This window comes from Pantherophis guttatus, chromosome 2 (assembly GCF_059756535.1).
Source record: "Pantherophis guttatus breed Tessera chromosome 2, ASM5975653v1, whole genome shotgun sequence".
Taxonomy (NCBI): domain Eukaryota; kingdom Metazoa; phylum Chordata; class Lepidosauria; order Squamata; family Colubridae; genus Pantherophis; species Pantherophis guttatus.
Genome location: NC_142064.1, coordinates 7,537,693 through 7,557,473, shown reverse-complemented (window position 1 = coordinate 7,557,473; position 19,781 = coordinate 7,537,693). Strand labels below are relative to the sequence as shown.

General features: G+C 47.5%; 1 protein-coding gene across 1 annotated transcript in view; it reads right to left on the bottom strand.

The window, feature by feature from the left end:
• Window positions 1-19,781, bottom strand: part of PIK3C3 (phosphatidylinositol 3-kinase catalytic subunit type 3) — a 123,293-nt gene that overhangs the window by 5,277 nt on the left and 98,235 nt on the right. Inside the window, exon 24 of the mRNA XM_087885502.1 lies at window positions 5,276-5,401. Within this exon, the coding sequence (XP_087741628.1) occupies window positions 5,276-5,401 (126 nt within the window). The remainder of the gene's footprint in view (window positions 1-5,275; window positions 5,402-19,781) is intronic.

Sequence of the window (19,781 nt, the reverse complement as noted above, 5' to 3'; positions counted from 1 at the left end):
ACTATTTTAGGATTCATGGCAGGTGCAAAGAATCAGGAGCATTTGTTGAGTTCAAAGCACCAAAGAATGTATTACTGAAGGTAAGGTAAGGTAAAGTAAGGTAGGATGGATGGGATGGGATGAGATAAGATGGTAGGGTAGGGTAGGGTAGGGTGATGTGATAGGATAGGTAGGGCGTGTAGAATAGGGTAAGACACAATAGGAGAGGAGAGGAGAGGAGAGGAGAGGAGAGGAGAGGAGAGGAGAGGAGAAGGGAAGGGAAGGGAAGGGAAGGGAAGGGAAGGGAAGGGAAGGGAAGAGAAGAGAAGAGAAGAGAAGAGAAGAGAAGAGAAGAGAAGAGAAGAGAAGAGAAGAGAAGAGAAGAGAAGAGAAGAGAAGAGAAGAGAAGAGAAGAGAAATCCATCTGGTCTACCCTAACATGTGGGAGGGAGAATACTGCTTCCCTTTCGCCTTTCAGCTCCAATCCAGGAGCCCTCAAGCAGTCACATTCACGACAAACCATTTTATACCAAATTTATATTTCGCTGATAAAGAAATAAAGGGAGACTAGTATAGATCTATTTCAAGCTATTTAGCTCTCATCAGCTAGCCATACCCTTACTCGGATTCGAACTTGGGCTGCCAGCATATTAGGCAGTTGTATTAACCTCTGAACCAGAAGCTCTCCTCCCTTCATCAGCTTGAGCCAGGGGAGATCTCTAAATAGCTTGAAATAGATCTATACTAGTCTCCCTTTATTTCTTTATCAGTGAAATATAAATTTTATATATATATATATATATATACACACACATATATATACACATATATATATATACACACACACACACACATATATATATATATATATATACACACACATATATATACACATATATATACACACACACACATATATATATATATATATCATACATACATACATACACACACACACACCCATACATTACACACACATGCACGTCTGCACACACACACAAACACACACATATACCCGTGTTTCCCTGAAAATAAGACCCTGTCTAATATTTTTTTGAACCCCGAAATAAGTGCTTGGCCTTATTTTCGGGGAGGTCTTATTATTTTGGGGCGCGTGGAGCAAGATGGGGATCCTCTTGCTGTCTTACCTGATTTCCAGCTCTGTCTCCCTAACCCTAACCAGAGGAAATAGCGGGAACCGGCTGCTCATGCTTTTAAATATTTTCAGGGAGGGCTTATTTTTTTGGGGGGGGGGTTATTTTAGTGGGGAAAAGGTTATATATGCATATCAGTGTCCATTTTGAATATATAGAGGAAAGAGGAAAGCTGAGAGAGAGACCAATACATCCGAATGTGGTCAAGTAATGATTACAGCTGAACGGGCACTATGTAAGGGTCAACAGAATTCATGGGGCCTGGATTTGGGTCTCTTTTGGCTGCACAATGATTCCAAACCAATGACATGTTTAACACCGCCCTCCAGCTCATCTCCTACAAGCTCACAAAGTGATATATATTTTCTGCAATAGGTTAAAACAATGGCCAATGATTTTGGACAATGGCATCGTCATGTGCATTCTTTTAGAGAGTCATTGAGCTATCTATATTAAAACTGAACAGCACTCTCTCAACAGAGGGGAAAGGATACGAGATCATCTATCTCCAGTCTACAACACGGTCCTTCCAACAGTTCCAAGAAGGCTCCGTACCAGTGGTGAGTTGCTCCCAGTTCGCACCGGTTCACAAGAACCGGTAGTAAAAATTTGTAGTAGTTCGGAGAACCGGTAATAACATTGGCTGGCCAGGCCTCTGAACCATTCGCCGCTCGCTTACCCTGCCCACCTCATAAGAGGCTTTTTTTTTTTTTTTTTACTTTTAAAAGCATTTTTCCTACAACCCCTTCGGTCGAAAAAACGCTTTTAAAAGTAAAAAAAAAAAAGCCTCTGATGATCCCAGCTGAGTTGCCTGATCGTCAGAGGCTTCTAAAAGCATTTTTTTCTACAACCTTAAGAAGTTGCTTTTACTTTTAATGCTTTTAAAAGTAAAAAGTAAAAAAAAAAAATTGGGCACGCCCACCCAGTCACATTACCCCCCACCAAGCCACGCCCACAGAATAAGACATGCCCACAGAACCGGTAGTAAAATTTTTTAGAACCCATCCATACTCCGCACCCATTTGCACCACACAGGTGACCCTGACGACACAGATAAATCTCCAAGTAGCCTCAATGACTCTCTAAAAGAATGCAAAAGACTAACTGTCTTCAAGGAACATAACCCCTTCCATTCCCCATCACCCTCTCAGACTTGAAGAAGCTTCTTGGATGAGAAGCGAAACGTCTTCAAAGAAAAAATCAGAAAGTCCAGTTGCCTCTTGAAAAAAAGCACATTTGGGATTATCTTGGAGAGTAGTCGCCAATAGGAAACTAACAAGAAACTGTCAAGAATTGGCGTGCTGCTCATAATACAGCATTAGAAAACCCCCAGTAATAAGTACGTGGCTTCCAGTGACATTTTCCAGTTAATTAAACTTGGTATCAGATCAGGAATCCTATATATTTACTTAGGATTGGTGGTGATTGGAGTGGGAAGGAAGAGAGAGACTCATAAACCGTAGGGTGAAACAAAAATTGGCAGGACAGTAGGTTACGCAGTTGGCTCAGATAAGAGGTTTTAATAAGTATCTGTTCTTGGAGAAACTGTCGACTTCATGAGTCACTTTGCGCAGGAATTAAAGCACCAATTGATTCTTCTTCTAATTAAAAGAAGAAACTTGCCAGGCAGAACCAAGAGTAACACTCAGGAAAATGTCCATGGAGATTCTCAGTCATATAGGTCATGGTTTATTTATTTATTAATTCAACTTGTATACCGCCCTTCTCCCCAGGGTTGTCCCAAAGGTGCTTTTTCAGGAGGCAACTGAACTTTCTCGGGGTTTTATTTGAAGACATTTCACTTCTCATCCAAGAAGCTTCTTCAGCTCTGACTGGCTGGTGGGGAATGGAAGGATTGATACTCCTTGCAGACAGTTGGTCATTTGCATCCTTTTAGAGAATCGTTGAGGCCACCCGGTGACCCTCAGGACACAGATAAACCCCCAGGTGGCCTCAACAACTCTCCAAAAGAACGTAAATGAATGTTATGAAGAGTCTCTGAGCCTCGGTAGAACAGCAGAAGAAGAAGAAATATCTTTGCAATGTATTTTGTCTCCGGGAGATTGGGAGTTGTAGTTCTGCCTTAGGCACAGGGGTGAGTTGCTGAGGGTTCGCAGGGGTTTGGGAGAACCTCTAGCTAAGATTCTGTGCAGTTTGGAGAACCCCCCAAATCTCACTCCTGGCTGGCCCCGCCCACCCCGCCCCTCCCAGGAGTCCCCACGTGGCCCGTTTTGCATACAGGTAAGTGCAGAGTGCACGTGGAGGCTCGGGGAGGCCCATGAAAAATGGGCCTAACAGAAATTAGGGAATGTTAGAAAAGTTTTTAGTTTAGGTTGTAGAGGTCAATAAGATCTTGGAATGTCCCAGCAGCTACAATTAAGCCAGATTTCTTTTATCAAGAAAAACTTTGTTTATTTAAAATCAATAAACTATTTACATTTTAACTAACAGAACATTGTATCTTGGTCTTTATTTATTTCTGAGGTAAATGTGCCTAGAGCATAATCCCTTCTCCTGTGTGTCTCCTATGTGCCTTTCATGTGTCTCCCCAAGTGTGTGTGTGGCTAAAGGGGGTCATATTTATAGGGTGGCTAAGCCACTCCCCCTTCAGTCCCTTAGACAAAATGGAGGGAAAGTATAAACACAAAGCCATCCTTCCAGTATAGACAGTGTGGTTCAATGGCACTGTTTCAGATAATTATCTGACAGGGAAGGCCGGAAATGGGCCCATTTCTGGCCTCCAGAGGGCCTCCGGAGCCTGGGGAGGCCGTTTTCGCCTTCTCGGAGGCTCGAGGAAAGCCTCCGGAGCTCGGGGCGGGAGGCCGAACAGGCCATGCCCACCCAGCAACCGGGCAGGGAACCCCTTGCTAAAATTTTTGAAGCCCACCCCTGCTTAGCCATGAAAGCCAGCTGGGTGACTTTAGACCAATCATCGGGAGACGGTGAGTTGTAGTCCCATTTTAGGCATGAAAGCTGGTTAGGTGACTTTGGGCCAATCCAGCCCCTTCCTCACAGCCCCAACTCACCTCACAGGGTTGTTGTGGGGAATGTTGTGGCTCCATTGCCTGAGCCTGGGCTATCGACAGATGAAGACTCTGAGAGTGAGGGGGAGGAGTTGGCAAGGCCTCCCTCTCCAGGACCCTCCTCTCTGGCAATGCCTCCGGAGGACACCGAAGGCCAAACGATAGGCTCAGAGCCAAGCACGTCCCCGCAGCCACAGGTGGACAGCAACGAGGAAGATAAGTGCTGGCTGGACCCTCGACAGAGGCGCAGGGAGAAGCATGCGCAGCAGAGGGGAAGGCGTGCCAGAGATTAGCTGAGTCACTGGACCACACCCCACAGGGTATAAATGTGGGTGTGGTGGCCGGTTCAGTTTGTGACGAGCAAAACCTAGAAATAATCCATGATCTCTGTGTTACTGGACTTTGCCTGCTTTATCGGACTGCATTTGGATTAATCCTTGTATTGTTGAAAACTCTGCCTGTTTTATCAGAATGCTTGCAGTCTAATCTTTGTTTTGTGTGAGTAAAGTCTGAATTGGCAGCTAGCCACTGGGTTGCTGCCAGCTCTATCATCAAAGAGTTTTGTCATGTGGCTTATTAACTCCGGGCCGTCTGTGTGTGTGTGTGCGTGGTACGGGGACAGAACAGGGAAAACAGGAGGAGGAAGGTGTGTTGGATACGTTCACCGTGGTGAATTATTTATAAAAATAATAAAGCTGTGCTTTAATGGACTCCCACATAAAAGAGAGATGGGAGTTACCCTTGTAGTTTCCATGATCTGTACCTTATCTCTAATTTTTGCATTCAACTTCTTTACTGAAATATTTCTCGTTTCCTTGAATAAGACTCGACAATCGGACAAGGAGAAACAAAAGAGGGAACCTTCCAGAAGGTCTCCCATTCCTATTCACTCCTAATTTTGAGGGGAAGGAAGTGCCTCAGTGACTATTATTAAACCGCTTCGATGCTGAATTCCAGCAGCGTTACCTCATAAAGACTTCACATCAAACGTTGGGGTTTACATTTGATCTGGCTGGGGATTAGCCATCACGGTTCTCAGGAGAAAATATGGTTGCCTTCCTAAACTGTCAATCCTTAATTCTAATAGATGACGAGGAAAGAGGGATCCAAAGTTTTTACCTGAGCAAACTTGTGGATCTGTTCCACCATCGCCGCAAAGAGAGCATGGACGCTTTCGTCGATCAAGCTCTGCATGTAGTGGACAGCTTCCTCGTCAGACAGATCCAGACGGAACTTGTCCTGAACCTGAGAAGAGCAAGAAAAAGGGAGCTAGAAGATGACTCTGAATTGATGATCATCTCCACAAGATAAGCAGAAAATTTTAATCTCTATCTCCCTTCCTAATAGTAACAGAGTTGGAAGGGACTTCACGCAGGGACCTGTACTAGAGATTCAAACCGCCGAATTGCCGACCTTTCTGATCGACAAGCTCAGTGTCTTAGCCACTGACCCACCTAGTCAGGCTAGTCAGTCCCTCCCTCCCTCCCTCCCTCCCTTTCTCTTTCACCTTCTCTTTTTGTCCTGTGTTCTTTCTCTGTGCTTAGTTGTTTTCTTGTAGATGTTTCATTACTCGATTAGGTAACACCATGAGTACTAAAAATACATTTCCTAATTGGATAATGAAAGGACCGCAAGAAAATAAGTAAGCTCAAAGGCAACAAGGACACCACATGATTCCAGAGCTACTTTTTCTTTTTTTTTTTTTCAAAAAGTTTTTTTATTTTTAAAACAAAAACAACATAAAAACATCAACCTTCCAAACGCTTAGAGACAGTATTTCGATCGGTGAAAATCATTTCGTGCTCTCAAAATTTTCAAACTCTCATTATATGACAGGTATTCTTACCTCTAACAGAAAAAAAAAAACAAGTGCTTAAACATTTTATCCATATTTCATTTCGTATATAATATTTCATCTCCATGCTTTATTATCTATCCATTGATAAAATAGTTCCCATATCAAATAATATTGTTTATCTTCCTGTTCTCTTATTTCAAATGTCAATCTATTCATTTCAGCACAGTCCAACATAATAATTTCTTCATCGGTAATCATCTTCTCTCCAGTTTTTTGCAAATACAATTCTAGCCGCTGTTAATATATTCACAATCCAATATTGTAATTCTTTGTTGAATGTCTCTGGTAAGATCCCTATTAAAAATATCTCTGGTTTAAGGTCAATATGTCTCGTTGTCATTTTTTCCAAAGGTCTTATTTTCTTTTGACCCCCCCCAAATAAGGGCTTGGTCTTATTATCGGGGGTGTGGTGTTTCTTATTATTTTGGGGCTGCAGGATGCGGTGAGCGTGCAACTGGATGTCCCATTGCTGCCGTCGCCTCCCCTCCCCATTCTTCGCGTTGGCCATTGCCCTGACGTGTCCTGCCGCCACTGCTTCCTCGTGAAGCAGGACTCTGCAAGGCTTGTGCCGTTGCATGCAGGAACTGCAGCACCGCCACGAGCTTCATCATACCGGCACAGCTGGCGTCCTGCCGCTCGCGGCTGTGCCAGTATGTCGAACCTCGCGGCTGTGCTGCAGTTCCTGCATGCAACGGCACAAGCCTTGCAGAGTCCTGCTCTATGAGGCGGCAGTGGCGGTGCAACGAGTCTCACAAAGACTCGTTTTTGGCAGGTGGGGCGGGGGAAAAGCGAGACGCGTGGAGTGAGATGTGGCTCCCCTTGCCGTCTCTTCCCCCCCCCCGCCGGGTATGACAGGGCTTCTGCCCCTCACTTAGCCACCCGCCCCCTTTAGGGTGCAATTTGGGGGTGGCAGGCAGGGAGGGCAAGAAGTGTCTCGCTTCTCCCCCGCCCCACCTGCCACCCCTCTCAATAAAGAGATGGTGGGGAAGGGTAGCAGCCAGGCTGCTGTTGCCATTGGGGTGGGACAGGACATGTTGGGCCGCGAGACTCACCCATCACGTTCCGAGTTCAGCCAAACTTCTTGAACTCACGAGAAAGTTTTTTTTACAACGTGTCTCCCTGGACAGAATGGCGAGGAACGCGACGGTGCTGGAAAGGTAAGACGCGCATCCCGCTTCTTGCCCGCCCCACCTGCCACCCCCAAATTGCACCCTAAAGGGGGCAGGTGGGGGCAGGTGTCTAAGTGAGGGGCAGGAGCCCTGTCATACCCGGCGGGGGGAGTGGGGCACATAGTTGGTGGGGGGGCTTATTTTGCAGGGGTGGCTTATATTATCATGTCCTGAAAAGCCCGATTGGCCTTATTTTCAGGACATGTCTTATTTTTGGGGAAACACGGTATGTATCTGTCTGTCTGTCTGTCTGTCTGTCTATCTATCATCTATCATCTATCTATCTATCTATCTATCTATCTATCTATCTATCTATCTATCTATCTATCTATCACCTATCTATTTATCTATCATCTATCTATCTATCTATCTATCTATCTATCTATCTATCTATCTATCTATCCATCCATCCATCCATCCATCCATCTATATCTATCTATCTATCTATCTATCTATCTATCTATCTATCTATCTATCTATCATCTATCTATCCATCCATCCAACATCTATCTATATCAATATCTATCTATCTATCTATCTATCTATCTATCTATCTATCTATCTATCTATCTATCATCTATCTATCCATCCATCCAACATCTATCTATATCAATATCTATCTATCTATCTATCTATCTATCTATCTATCTATCTATCTATCTATCTATCTATCTGTCATCTCTCTCTCTCTCATCCGTCTAAAAACTGCAAGCAAAAATCCATATTATGCTCACCTTCCTCACTGTGTCAATCTAGAGTCACCAATTCTAGCAGAAATCCAACCTTGTGAATGTACAAATTGCACAAGTCAGACATTTCTGTATGTGTACAAACAGGCATATATGTATGGATATGAATGTATCTGCCAACAACCACACTCCAAAAAAAGGCTAACAGCAGGACAGAAGGTATTTGAATATTTGAATTTGAAATCAATTATCTATAAAATCAGATGCCTCCTTTGTACAACTTACTAATTCCCATAACCCTGTATCATTTATTCTCTTTCAATCAGAAAACTGTTCTCATCCACAGCGACCAAACAGAAAACCAAACAGAAAATCACACATAGTTTTCTCAGTTTTTCCTGCAGAAATGAAAAGGAAGGGAGGGAGGGAGGGAGAGAGAAAGAGGGGGGAAAGGAGGGAGAGAGGGGGGGAAGGAAGGGAGGGAAGAAGAGGGGGAAAGGAAAAAATGGAGGAAGAGAGGGGAGGAGGCTGGGAGAGAGAGGGGGGAAGGGAGGGAGGGAGGGCGAAAGAGGGGGGAAGGAAAAAACAGGAAGAGAGGGAAGGAAGGGAGGGAGGGAGAGAGAGGGGGGAAGGAAGGGAGGGAGGGAGAAAGAGGGGGAAAGGAAAAAACAGGAAGAGAGGGAAGGAGGGAGGGAGAGTACGAAGGAAGGGAGGGAGGCAGAGAGAGGGGGAAGGAAAAATGGAGGAAGAGAGGGAAGGAGGGAGAGTGGGAAGGAAGGGAGGGAGGGAGGGAGAGAGAGGGGGGAAGGAAAAATGGAGGAAGAGAGGGAAGGAGGGAGGGAGAGTGGGAAGGAAGGGAGGGAGGGAGGGAGAGAGAGGGGGGAAAGAAAAATGGAGGAAGAGAGGGAAGGAGGGAGGGAGGGAGAGAGGGAAGGAGGGAGAGAGAGGGGGGAAGGAAGGGAGGGAGGGAGAAAGAGGGGGAAAGGAAAAAAACAGGAAGAGAGGGAAGGAGGGAGGGAGAGTGGGAAGGAAGGGAGGGAGGGAGGGAGAGAGGGGAAGGAAAAATGGAGGAAGAGAGGGAAGGAGGGAGGGAGGGAGAGAGGGGGAAGGAAGGGAGGGAGGGAGAGAGAGAAGGGGGAAGGAAGGAAAGAAGTAAGGAAGATAGGGCAGGGAGGGAGGAAGGAGGGAAAAGAGAGGAAAAGAAGAAATAATGAAAGAAAGGGAAGGTTGTAAACTTGGGTGGGTGACTTGCTTTATGGCCATCACACTTAGGACCATAACGGGCAGGCTCCATTACGGTTCTAAGTTGAGAGTGACCTGTTTGTATGTACCGGTATGTGTCGCAGCCAGCTAGCTAAGCACTCTACTTTGATTGCTTTGTAGAAGAGAATAAGTCAAGCAAACCCCAGTTGTGCTCTTGTACTGCTAAATTGGTTGCAACCTCTGTTGCTTCAAGGAAATGTGCAATTAACGTGCAATTCAATTAAGAAGGGAAGAAATTGGCGCAAGGTAAGAGACGATTTCTTTGGGAGGTCATTGCAAGATCAAGATGAAGAAGGGCAGACTCCACGTAGAAAATGTCCTACAAGGCAGGTAAAATCTTGGAGAATGAGAGAGTTGGAAGCAGGGGTGAAATTCAGCAGGTTCTGGAGAACCGGTAGCGGAAATTATGAGTAGTTCGGAGAACCGGCAAATACCCCCTCTGGCTGGCCCCAGAGTGGGGTGGGAGTGGAGATGTTGCAATATCCTCCCCCCAGGAGTGGGGTGGGAATGGAGATTTTGCAGTATCCTTCCCCCTTGAGTGGGGTGGGATAGGGGATTTTGCAGTATCCTTCCCCTGAAGTAGGGTGGGAATGGAGATTTTGCAATATTCCCTCCCCCCAGGAGTGGGGTGGGAATGGAGATTTTGCAATATTCCCTCCCCCCAGGAATGGGGTGGGAATGGAGATTTTGCAATATCCTCCTCCCAGGAGTGGGGTGGGAATGGAGATTTTGCAATATCCTCCCCCAGGAGTGGGATGGGAATGGAGATTTTGCAGTATCCTTCCCCCAGATGTGGAGTGGGAATGGAGATTTTGCAATATCCTCCCCCCAGGAGTGGGGTGGGAATGGAGATTTTGCAGTATCCTTACCCTGGAATGGGGTGGGAATGGAGATTTTGCAATATCCTCCCCCCAGGAGTGGGGTGGGAATGGAGATTTTGCAGTATCCTTACCCTGGAGTGGGGTGGGAATGGAGATTTTGCAGTATCCTTCCCCCAGATGTGGAGTGGGAATGGGGATTTTGCAGTATTCTTACCCTGCCACGCCCACCAAGCCATACCACGCCCACCAAGCGTTCAGAAAAGAAGGACTAGGGGCGGCGCCATGATAGCAGTGTTCCAATATTTGAGGGGCTGCCACAGAGAGGAGGGGGATTCAACTTATTTTCCAAAGCACCAGAAGGCCAGACAAGGAACCATGGATGGAAACTAATTAAGGAGAGAAGCAACTTAGAACTAAGGAGAAACTTCCTGACAGTGAGAACAATTAACCAGTGGAACAGCTTGCCTCCAGAAGTTGTGGGGGCTCCATCACTGGAGGTTTTGAAGAAGAGACCGGACGACTATTTGTCTGAAATAGTATAGAGCAGTGATGCCTAACCTTTTTGCCATTGTGTGCCAAAAGCGGAGGGAGCACGGTGCATGTGTGTGTGTGTCACGTGCACACCTGCCCACATCCATAATTCTATGCCCCCCTTGTATGTGCACGTGACCTTCCTGCGCTCCCCCCGCTTTTGGCACGTGATGGCCCGGTGGGCCCAGTAGGCCCGTTTTTTGCTCTCCCCAGGCTCCAGAGCCTCTCTAGGAGCCTGGGGAGGGTGAAAATGGCCTTCCCCACCCTCCCCAGAGGCCCTCTGGAGGCTGGAAATGGCCCGTTTGCTGACTTCCAGACTGGAAGGCCCGTTTTTTGCTCTCCCCAGGCTCCAGAGCCCCTCTAGGAGCCTGGGGAGGGTGAAAATGGCCTTCCCCACCCTCCCCAGAGGCCCTCCGGAAGCTGGAAATGGCCCGTTTGCCGACTTCCAAACTGGAAGGCCCGTTTTTTGCTCTCCCCAGGCTCCAGAGTCTCTCTAGGAGCCTGGGGAGGGTGAAAATGGTCTTCCCCACCCTCCCCAGAGGCCCTCCGGAGGCTGGAAATGGCCCGTTTGCCGACTTCCAAACTGGAAGGGCCGTTTTTTGCTCTCCCCAGGCTCCAGAGCCCCTCTAGGAGCCTGGGGAGGGTGAAAATGGCCTTCCCCACCCTCCCCAGAGGCCCTCCGGAAGCTGGAAATGGCCCGTTTGCCGACTTCCAAACTGGAAGGCCCGTTTTTTGCTCTCCCCAGGCTCCAGAGTCTCTCTAGGAGCCTGGGGAGGGTGAAAATGGTCTTCCCCACCCTCCCCAGAGGCCCTCCGGAGGCTGGAAATGGCCCGTTTGCCGACTTCCAAACTGGAAGGGCCGTTTTTTGCTCTCCCCAGGCTCCAGAGCCCCTCTAGGAGCCTGGGGAGGGTGAAAATGGCCTTCCCCACCCTCCCCAGAGGCCCTCCGGAGGCTGCAAATGGCCCGTTTGCCGACTTCCAGACTGGAAGGCCCGTTTTTTGCTCTCCCCAGGCTCCAGAGCCTCTCTAGGAGCCTGGGGAGGGTGAAAATGGCCTTCCCCACCCTCCCCAGAGGCCCTCTGGAGGCTGGAAATGGCCCGTTTGCCGACTTCCAGACTGGAAGGCCTGTTTTTTGCTCTCCCCAGGCTCCAGAGCCTCTCTAGGAGCCTGGGGAGGGTGAAAATGGCCTTCCCCACCCTCCCCAGAGGCCCTCCGGAGGCTGGAAATGGCCCGTTTGCCAACTTCCAGACTGGAAGGCCCGTTTTTTGCTCTCCCCAGGCTCCAGAGCCTCTCTAGGAGCCTGGGGAGGGTGAAAATGGCCTTCCTCACCCCCCTCCACCCGAGGCCCTCTGGAGGCCGAAAACGGCCCGTTTGCTAACTTCCGGAAGTCCCACCGATATGGCTCGCGTGCCCACTGATATGGCTCTGCGTGCCACCTGTGGCACGCGTGCCATAGGTTCACCATCACGGGTATAGGGTTTCCTGCTTGAGCAAGGGGTTGGACTAGAAGATCTCCAGATCCCTTCCAGCTCTATTTGCTATGTAGAAAAAAAAAATAGACGATTTTGTTTGAAGTCTGAGCATTTGCGGAAGCATTTTAGCACAAATCCAAAATAAAACATTAAGTGAAGCAGGCAGAATTCAAGCATACAATTCACAGATGGCATTTTGCACACTTGGGCTTTTGTGTGTGTGTGTATGTGGGTGTGGGTGTGACTTTCTATTAAAACCAGACCTTCATTTAGATAGCAGTTAAGATTATAAATGCCTTCCTAATAAACAGTATCTTAGAAAGGGGAAGAAGATAAAGAAATTGAGATATAATTTCTGCAGTGCTTCTACAGAGGCCGTTACAATTATCTTTCCAATAGCATCTAATTAGGTATAGATTTTGGACCATTTGTAACTTCTGACACTAAAGCCGGAGGAAAATGGAAGATTGCAAGTTATTGGTCCAATATTGGTTCCCAGACATAAAGAATGATAATTCAATCTTTTCGATTCTAGCCACAATTTTTCCCTTTTAGGATTGAGGGATAAAACAGTTAGAAAAGAAGTCATGGCATATTATTTCAGCCCCTAGGACAGGGATGGCTAACCTTTTTGCCATCGCGTGCCAGGAAGGGGGGGGGCGGGGGAGGTTCGCAAGCATGCACGTGCCCACACCCATAATTCTATGCACCCCGCCCTGCGCATGCATGCATGAACCCCGCCCCCCGCTCCTGGAACACAATGGCCCGGTAGGCCTGTTTTTCTTTCTCACCTGGCTCCAAATCCTCTCTATGCATCTGGGGAGGGCAAAAACAGCCTTCCCCACCCCCTTGGAGGCCCGAAACGGCCCGTTTCCCAACTTCCAGTTGGACAGGAAGTGACATTTTTTGTTGTCCCCAGCCTCCACAGACTCTTAGAGAGGCTGAGCTGGCGTGCCAGGTGACATGACCCCGTGTGCCACCTGTGGCACGCATGCCATAGGTTCGCCATCACGGCCCTAGGATGACTGCAGTGGGATTATTACATACACAGAGACGGAAAGATTTGATGCTATGGAGGAATGGCTGGTGAAGATCTTGTTAAGACGCATAAACTTCGATAAGCAACAGAGGAGAATATTTGTAGCTCCGGGTTGAACTGTGGGGCCCATGGTGCTCTCTGAGCTTGGTTCTTTTCTTGCAGACATTTTGGGACCCAAGTAGGTAACCTCATCAGTGATAGAAGGAAATGGGGTGTGTGGAAAGGAGGACGACGACTGTGGAGTCCTTGGTGCTCTGTGAGCTTGGTTGTTTCTTGCAGATGTTTCATGACTCAACTAGTTAACATCATCAGTGCCAGAAGGGAGTGGAATTTGTGGAGAGGAGGAGGAGGAGGAGGAGGAGGAGGAGGAGGAGGAGGAGGAGGAGGAGGAGGACGAGGACTGTGGGGTCCTTGGTTCTCTGTGAGCTTGGTTGTTTCTTGCAGACGTTTCATGACCCAACTAGTTAGCATCATCAGTGCCAGAAGGGAGTGGAATTTGTGGAGAGGAGGAGGAGGAGGAGGAGGAGGAGGACTGTGGGGTCCTTGGTTCTCTGTGAGCTTGGTTGTTTCTTGCAGACGTTTCATGACCCAACTAGTTAGCATCATCAGTGCCAGAAGGGAGTGGAATTTGTGGAGAGGAGGAGGAGGAGGAGGAGGAGGACGAGGACTGTGGGGTCCTTGGTTCTCTGTGAGCTTGGTTGTTTCTTGCAGACATTTCATGACCCAACTAGTTAGCATCATCAGAGCCAGAAGGGAGTGGAGTTTGTGGAGAGGAGGAGGAGGAGGAGGAGGAGGACGAGGACTGTGGGGTCCTTGGTTCTCTGTGAGCTTGGTTGTTTCTTGCAGACGTTTCATGACCCAACTAGTTAGCATCATCAGTGCCAGAAGGGAGTGGAATTTGTGGAGAGGAGGAGGAGGAGGAGGAGGAGGACGAGGACTGTGGGGTCCTTGGTTCTCTGTGAGCTTGGTTGTTTCTTGCAGACATTTCATGACCCAACTAGTTAGCATCATCAGAGCCAGAAGGGAGTGGAGTTTGTGGAGAGGAGGAGGAGGAGGAGGAGGAGGAGGAGGAGGAGGACTGTGGGGTCCTTGGTGCTCTGTGAGCTTGGTTGTTTCTTGCAGACGTTTCATGACCCAACTAGTTAGCATCATCAGTGCCAGAAGGGAGTGGAATTTGTGGAGAGGAGGAGGAGGAGGAGGAGGAGGAGGAGGAGGACTGTGGGGTCCTTGGTTCTCTGTGAGCTTGGTTGTTTCTTGCAGACGTTTCATGACCCAACTAGTTAGCATCATCAGTGCCAGAAGGGAGTGGAATTTGTGGAGAGGAGGAGGAGGAGGAGGAGGAGGAGGACTGTGGGGTCCTTGGTTCTCTGTGAGCTTGGTTGTTTCTTGCAGACGTTTCATGACCCAACTAGTTAGCATCATCAGTGCCAGAAGGGAGTGGAATTTGTGGAGAGGAGGAGGAGGAGGAGGAGGAGGAGGACTGTGGGGTCCTTGGTTCTCTGTGAGCTTGGTTGTTTCTTGCAGACATTTCATGACCCAACTAGTTAGCATCATCAGTGCCAGAAGGGAGTGGAATTTGTGGAGAGGAGGAGGAGGAGGAGGAGGAGGAGGACTGTGGGGTCCTTGGTTCTCTGTGAGCTTGGTTGTTTCTTGCAGACGTTTCATGACCCAACTAGTTAGCATCATCAGTGCCAGAAGGGAGTGGAATTTGTGGAGAGGAGGAGGAGGAGGAGGAGGAGGACGAGGACTGTGGGGTCCTTGGTTCTCTGTGAGCTTGGTTGTTTCTTGCAGACATTTCATGACCCAACTAGTTAGCATCATCAGAGCCAGAAGGGAGTGGAGTTTGTGGAGAGGAGGAGGAGGAGGAGGAGGAGGAGGAGGAGGACTGTGGGGTCCTTGGTGCTCTGTGAGCTTGGTTGTTTCTTGCAGACGTTTCATGACCCAACTAGTTAGCATCATCAGTGCCAGAAGGGAGTGGAATTTGTGGAGAGGAGGAGGAGGAGGAGGAGGAGGAGGAGGAGGAGGAGGAGGAGGAGGACTGTGGGGTCCTTGGTTCTCTGTGAGCTTGGTTGTTTCTTGCAGACGTTTCATGACCCAACTAGTTAGCATCATCAGTGCCAGAAGGGAGTGGAATTTGTGGAGAGGAGGAGGAGGAGGAGGAGGAGGAGGAGGAGGAGGACGAGGACTGTGGGGTCCTTGGTTCTCTGTGAGCTTGGTTGTTTCTTGCAGACGTTTCATGACCCAACTAGTTAGCATCATCAGTGCCAGAAGGGAGTGGAATTTGTGGAGAGGAGGAGGAGGAGGAGGAGGAGGAGGACTGTGGGGTCCTTGGTTCTCTGTGAGCTTGGTTGTTTCTTGCAGACGTTTCATGACCCAACTAGTTAGCATCATCAGTGCCAGAAGGGAGTGGAATTTGTGGAGAGGAGGAGGAGGAGGAGGAGGAGGACGAGGACTGTGGGGTCCTTGGTTCTCTGTGAGCTTGGTTGTTTCTTGCAGACATTTCATGACCCAACTAGTTAGCATCATCAGAGCCAGAAGGGAGTGGAGTTTGTGGAGAGGAGGAGGAGGAGGAGGAGGAGGAGGAGGAGGACGAGGACTGTGGGGTCCTTGGTTCTCTGTGAGCTTGGTTGTTTCTTGCAGACGTTTCATGACCCAACTAGTTAGCATCATCAGTGCCAGAAGGGAGTGGAATTTGTGGAGAGGAGGAGGAGGAGGAGGAGGAGGAGGACTGTGGGGTCCTTGGTTCTCTGTGAGCTTGGTTGTTTCTTGCAGACGTTTCATGACCCAACTAGTTAGCATCATCAGTGCCAGAAGGGAGTGGAATTTGTGGAGAGGAGGAGGAGGAGGAGGAGGAGGAGGACTGTGGGGTCCTTGGTTCTCTGTGAGCTTGGTTGTTTCTTGCAGACGTTTCATGACCCAACTAGTTAGCATCATCAGTGCCAGAAGGGAGTGGAATTTGTGGAGAGGAGGAGGAGGAGGAGGAGGAGGACGAGGACTGTGGGGTCCTTGGTTCTCTGTGAGCTTGGTTGTTTCTTGCAGACATTTCATGACCCAACTAGTTAGCATCATCAGAGCCAGAAGGGAGTGGAGTTTGTGGAGAGGAGGAGGAGGAGGAGGAGGAGGAGGAGGAGGACTGTGGGGTCCTTGGTGCTCTGTGAGCTTGGTTGTTTCTTGCAGACGTTTCATGACCCAACTAGTTAGCATCATCAGTGCCAGAAGGGAGTGGAATTTGTGGAGAGGAGGAGGAGGAGGAGGAGGAGGAGGAGGAGGAGGAGGACTGTGGGGTCCTTGGTTCTCTGTGAGCTTGGTTGTTTCTTGCAGACGTTTCATGACCCAACTAGTTAGCATCATCAGAGCCAAAAGGGAGTGGAGTTTGTGGAGAGGAGGAGGAGGAGGAGGAGGAGGAGGAGGAGGAGGAGGAGGACTGTGTGACCTTGGTTGTTTCTTGCAGATGTTTCATGACTCAACTAGTTAACATCATCAGTGGTAGAAGGGAGTGGGATTCTGTACTTTGTGCTTGGAGTGGAAAAAAAATGAAACTGTGATTTTGGGGTTTATCAAAATATAGAAATGGCTAGTTTATACTATTATGGAAAAGTAAAAAAATTGAGGTTTGATGGTACTGTCTTATTCTACTGCATCAGAGGGAGTCAGCAGTCACCGCCTTTCCCCCCCTCTTTTCTCTTCTTTTCCACATTCCTCCTTTCCCTCTCTTATTTTTCCTATCATTTGCTTTTCTATTTTTGTATTTTATATTATAAGCTAATAAAACTGTAAACAGAAAGTTAAAAAAAAAAAAACTTAGAGGTTTTCTCAACTATTTCTGTTGCTAAGTAAGATGGCTATTAAGGAGTTTCGCCCCATTCTACGACCTTTCTTGCCACAGTTGTTAAATGAATCACTACAGTTTGTTTGTTTTGTGTTTGTTTTATTTGATTTGTATACCGCCCTACTCTTGAAGGACTCAGGGCGGTGAACAGCCACAAGATAAAAACACATTAGTACAAAAATTAAAACAGAATAAAACCGGATTAAATAATTTGGCTGAAGACCTATTTAAAACACCCCAATAAATTAAAACCAATTTAAAATTTGTATTTTAAAAGGAAAAAAGGGAAAAATTAGGCCAGGCCAGCCTGATAGAATAAAAAGGTTTTAAGAGCTCGGCGGAAGGTGCGTAGATCCGGGATCCTCCGTATCTCCGGGGGGAGCTCATTCCAGATAGTAGGTGCCCCCACCGAGAAGGCTCTCCCCCTTGAGTTAGAAACACGGTTGTTAAGTGAATTTGCCTTCCTCAATGACTTTGCTTGCAGAAGGTCGCAACATGACCCCGGGGCCCTGCAACCGTCATAAATATGAGCCAGTCGCTAAGCCTCTGGATTTGATCACCTGACTTTGGCGACACCGCAATAGTCGTAAGAGTGAAAAATGGTGATAAATCACTTTTATCAGTGCCGTTTTAACTTCACACGGTCACTAAACGAATGGTTATAAGTTGAGGACTCCCTGTATCTACATTTCCCAGACACTAAATAGCCATATAGACAATTATGAGTGCTGAAATCTCAGAAGTCTCCAGTTTTTGGCGAGATTATTCGTCACTAAAGTCCATCTGTCATGCCACAGCATATGATCTTTATATACTGTTGTTGCTCTCTAGCTCCATCTAATGGCCTGAGGGACAAATATGCCCCAATATACCATTTTTATATACTGTTGCTCTCTAGCCCCATCTAATGGCCAGAGGGACAAATATACCCCAACATACAATTGTTATATACTGTTGTTGCTCTCTAGCCCCATCTAATGGCCGGAGAGACAAATATGGCTCAACATACCATTTTTATATACTGTTGCTCTCTAGCCCCATCTAATGGCCTGAGGGACAAATATGCCCCAACATACCATCTTTATATATTGTTGCTCTCTAGCCCCATCTAATGGCCTGAGGGACAAATATGCCTCAACATACGATTGTTATATCACGCGTACGAAGGACAACTGATCGTCTTGCGCACATGCGGGCGAGAAACTCGGAAGAAAAACAGGCAAGCCCGTACTTGCCGGGCAACATGGCTTCATGTGCCACTTTGGGCACGCGTGGCATAGGTTCGCCATCAGAGTTATATACTGTTGTTGCTCTCTAGCTCCATCTAATGGCCGGAGAGAGAAATTCCAAGTATATGTTTGAAGCTGACCCAAGCTCTTTAACTCATCAGCCCGCACTCTCAAGCCAAGTGCATGCTGGGAAGCCAGAGTCCATTTCCTTTAGAATTTGGAAAAGGCAGAAGCACAAAATAGCATCCATCTTAATCTGTGGCACATGGTCATCCAAGCACAAACCCACATCCCACACACAGAGCATCGCCGGTGAGATTTAAATTGCTTGTATTTATTAATTGTGTTGTGGCCCGACAGCGGCCAGTGGAGCTGGCAGCAGAGTCTGACAGTGAGGAGGTTGGGGAGGAATGTGGGCCAGTCCTGGGGGCTGAGTAAAGCTTGTACGAGGGCTCTGCATCGGAGGCAGAGAGGGGGCCAAGGCCATCTGATACTTATATGCAGCCTCTGGAGTCTGACATCAGCGAGGCAGAAGAACAGTGGGAGCCTGTTCCCAGTTAGCGCATGCACAGAGCTTCCAGATGACAAGAACAATTAAGAGAACAGGGTCGATTTGGGAGTAAAGCTTGGAGATGATTGGCCCCTCCCATAAGACATAAAAGAAGAGTGAACGAGACATGAGCTTTTACAGGAAGCAATTACTTCATCTGGCCGATTCAAGATTTGAAAATTCTGTTTGTGACTCTGTGCCAAGTTTGGCCTTGCCCTGCGTCTGGAAAGTAGCTCTCTGGCAGCATTCCTCATGAGATAGGTGGGTGTTGATAACCTTCCTCTGAAAGACTATTTATCAAGCCTTGCGGACTGTAAATGAAAGTAATTTACAGTTGTATAAATAAAAGAGGTTTTGCGGGACTAAGATTGTGCTTTATACTTTCTAAGGAAGCCTAGGTCAGAACAAATTGTTATGTTCAGCAGTAACCCAATACCACCTATTTTGTATTTGGTTCTCATTATATGTATCCCTATTTTCCCCAGTTTCACCACATCCTGTTCTTTCAATAAAGCATCCAGATCTACCCACATGGTCCGTTTTATTGGAGGATAGGTGGGTTCAGCTGCAGGTCGAGCTGCACACAGACTAACGTGAAGCGAGGACAGAACACTGTCTCAATAAATTTAAACTACCAACAGAGGATACAACATGTGGGACCTACTATCAGATAATACGGAAAGCAGAAAGTGATTTTCCAAGGCTTTAGCGGGTCTTAGGAAACATAGTAAACTGCAAAGGCAGCTTTTTAAACTGATACACATCACAACTTCCTGGGATGCTTTCCATTAGTGTCAGTCTGAACTGCAATTTTTGCTCAACAGCGTGGAAGATCCCTGATAATACAGCTCCCTCCTCAAGCAAAGATTCTCCAGGGCATTTAAACAAAATGAGCCTTTCAAACATCTTCCTACTGACTTTGCTTGTCCATATGTGGCTATCAATCCAGAGTTACTGGAATTACTGATGCCAAGACTGGTTTTACCTACTATCAAAGATGCCAGCTTAATAAACAGCAGTGAATCAGGTTCGATAAAGATTAGCTCCAGTAAGTAGTTTACACTTCATTCGTTCAGTGGCCTCACTGCTATCTCTCTGTCTCTCTATCATCTACAGTATCTATCTATCTATCTACAGTATCTATCTATCTATCTATCTATCTATCTATCTATCTAT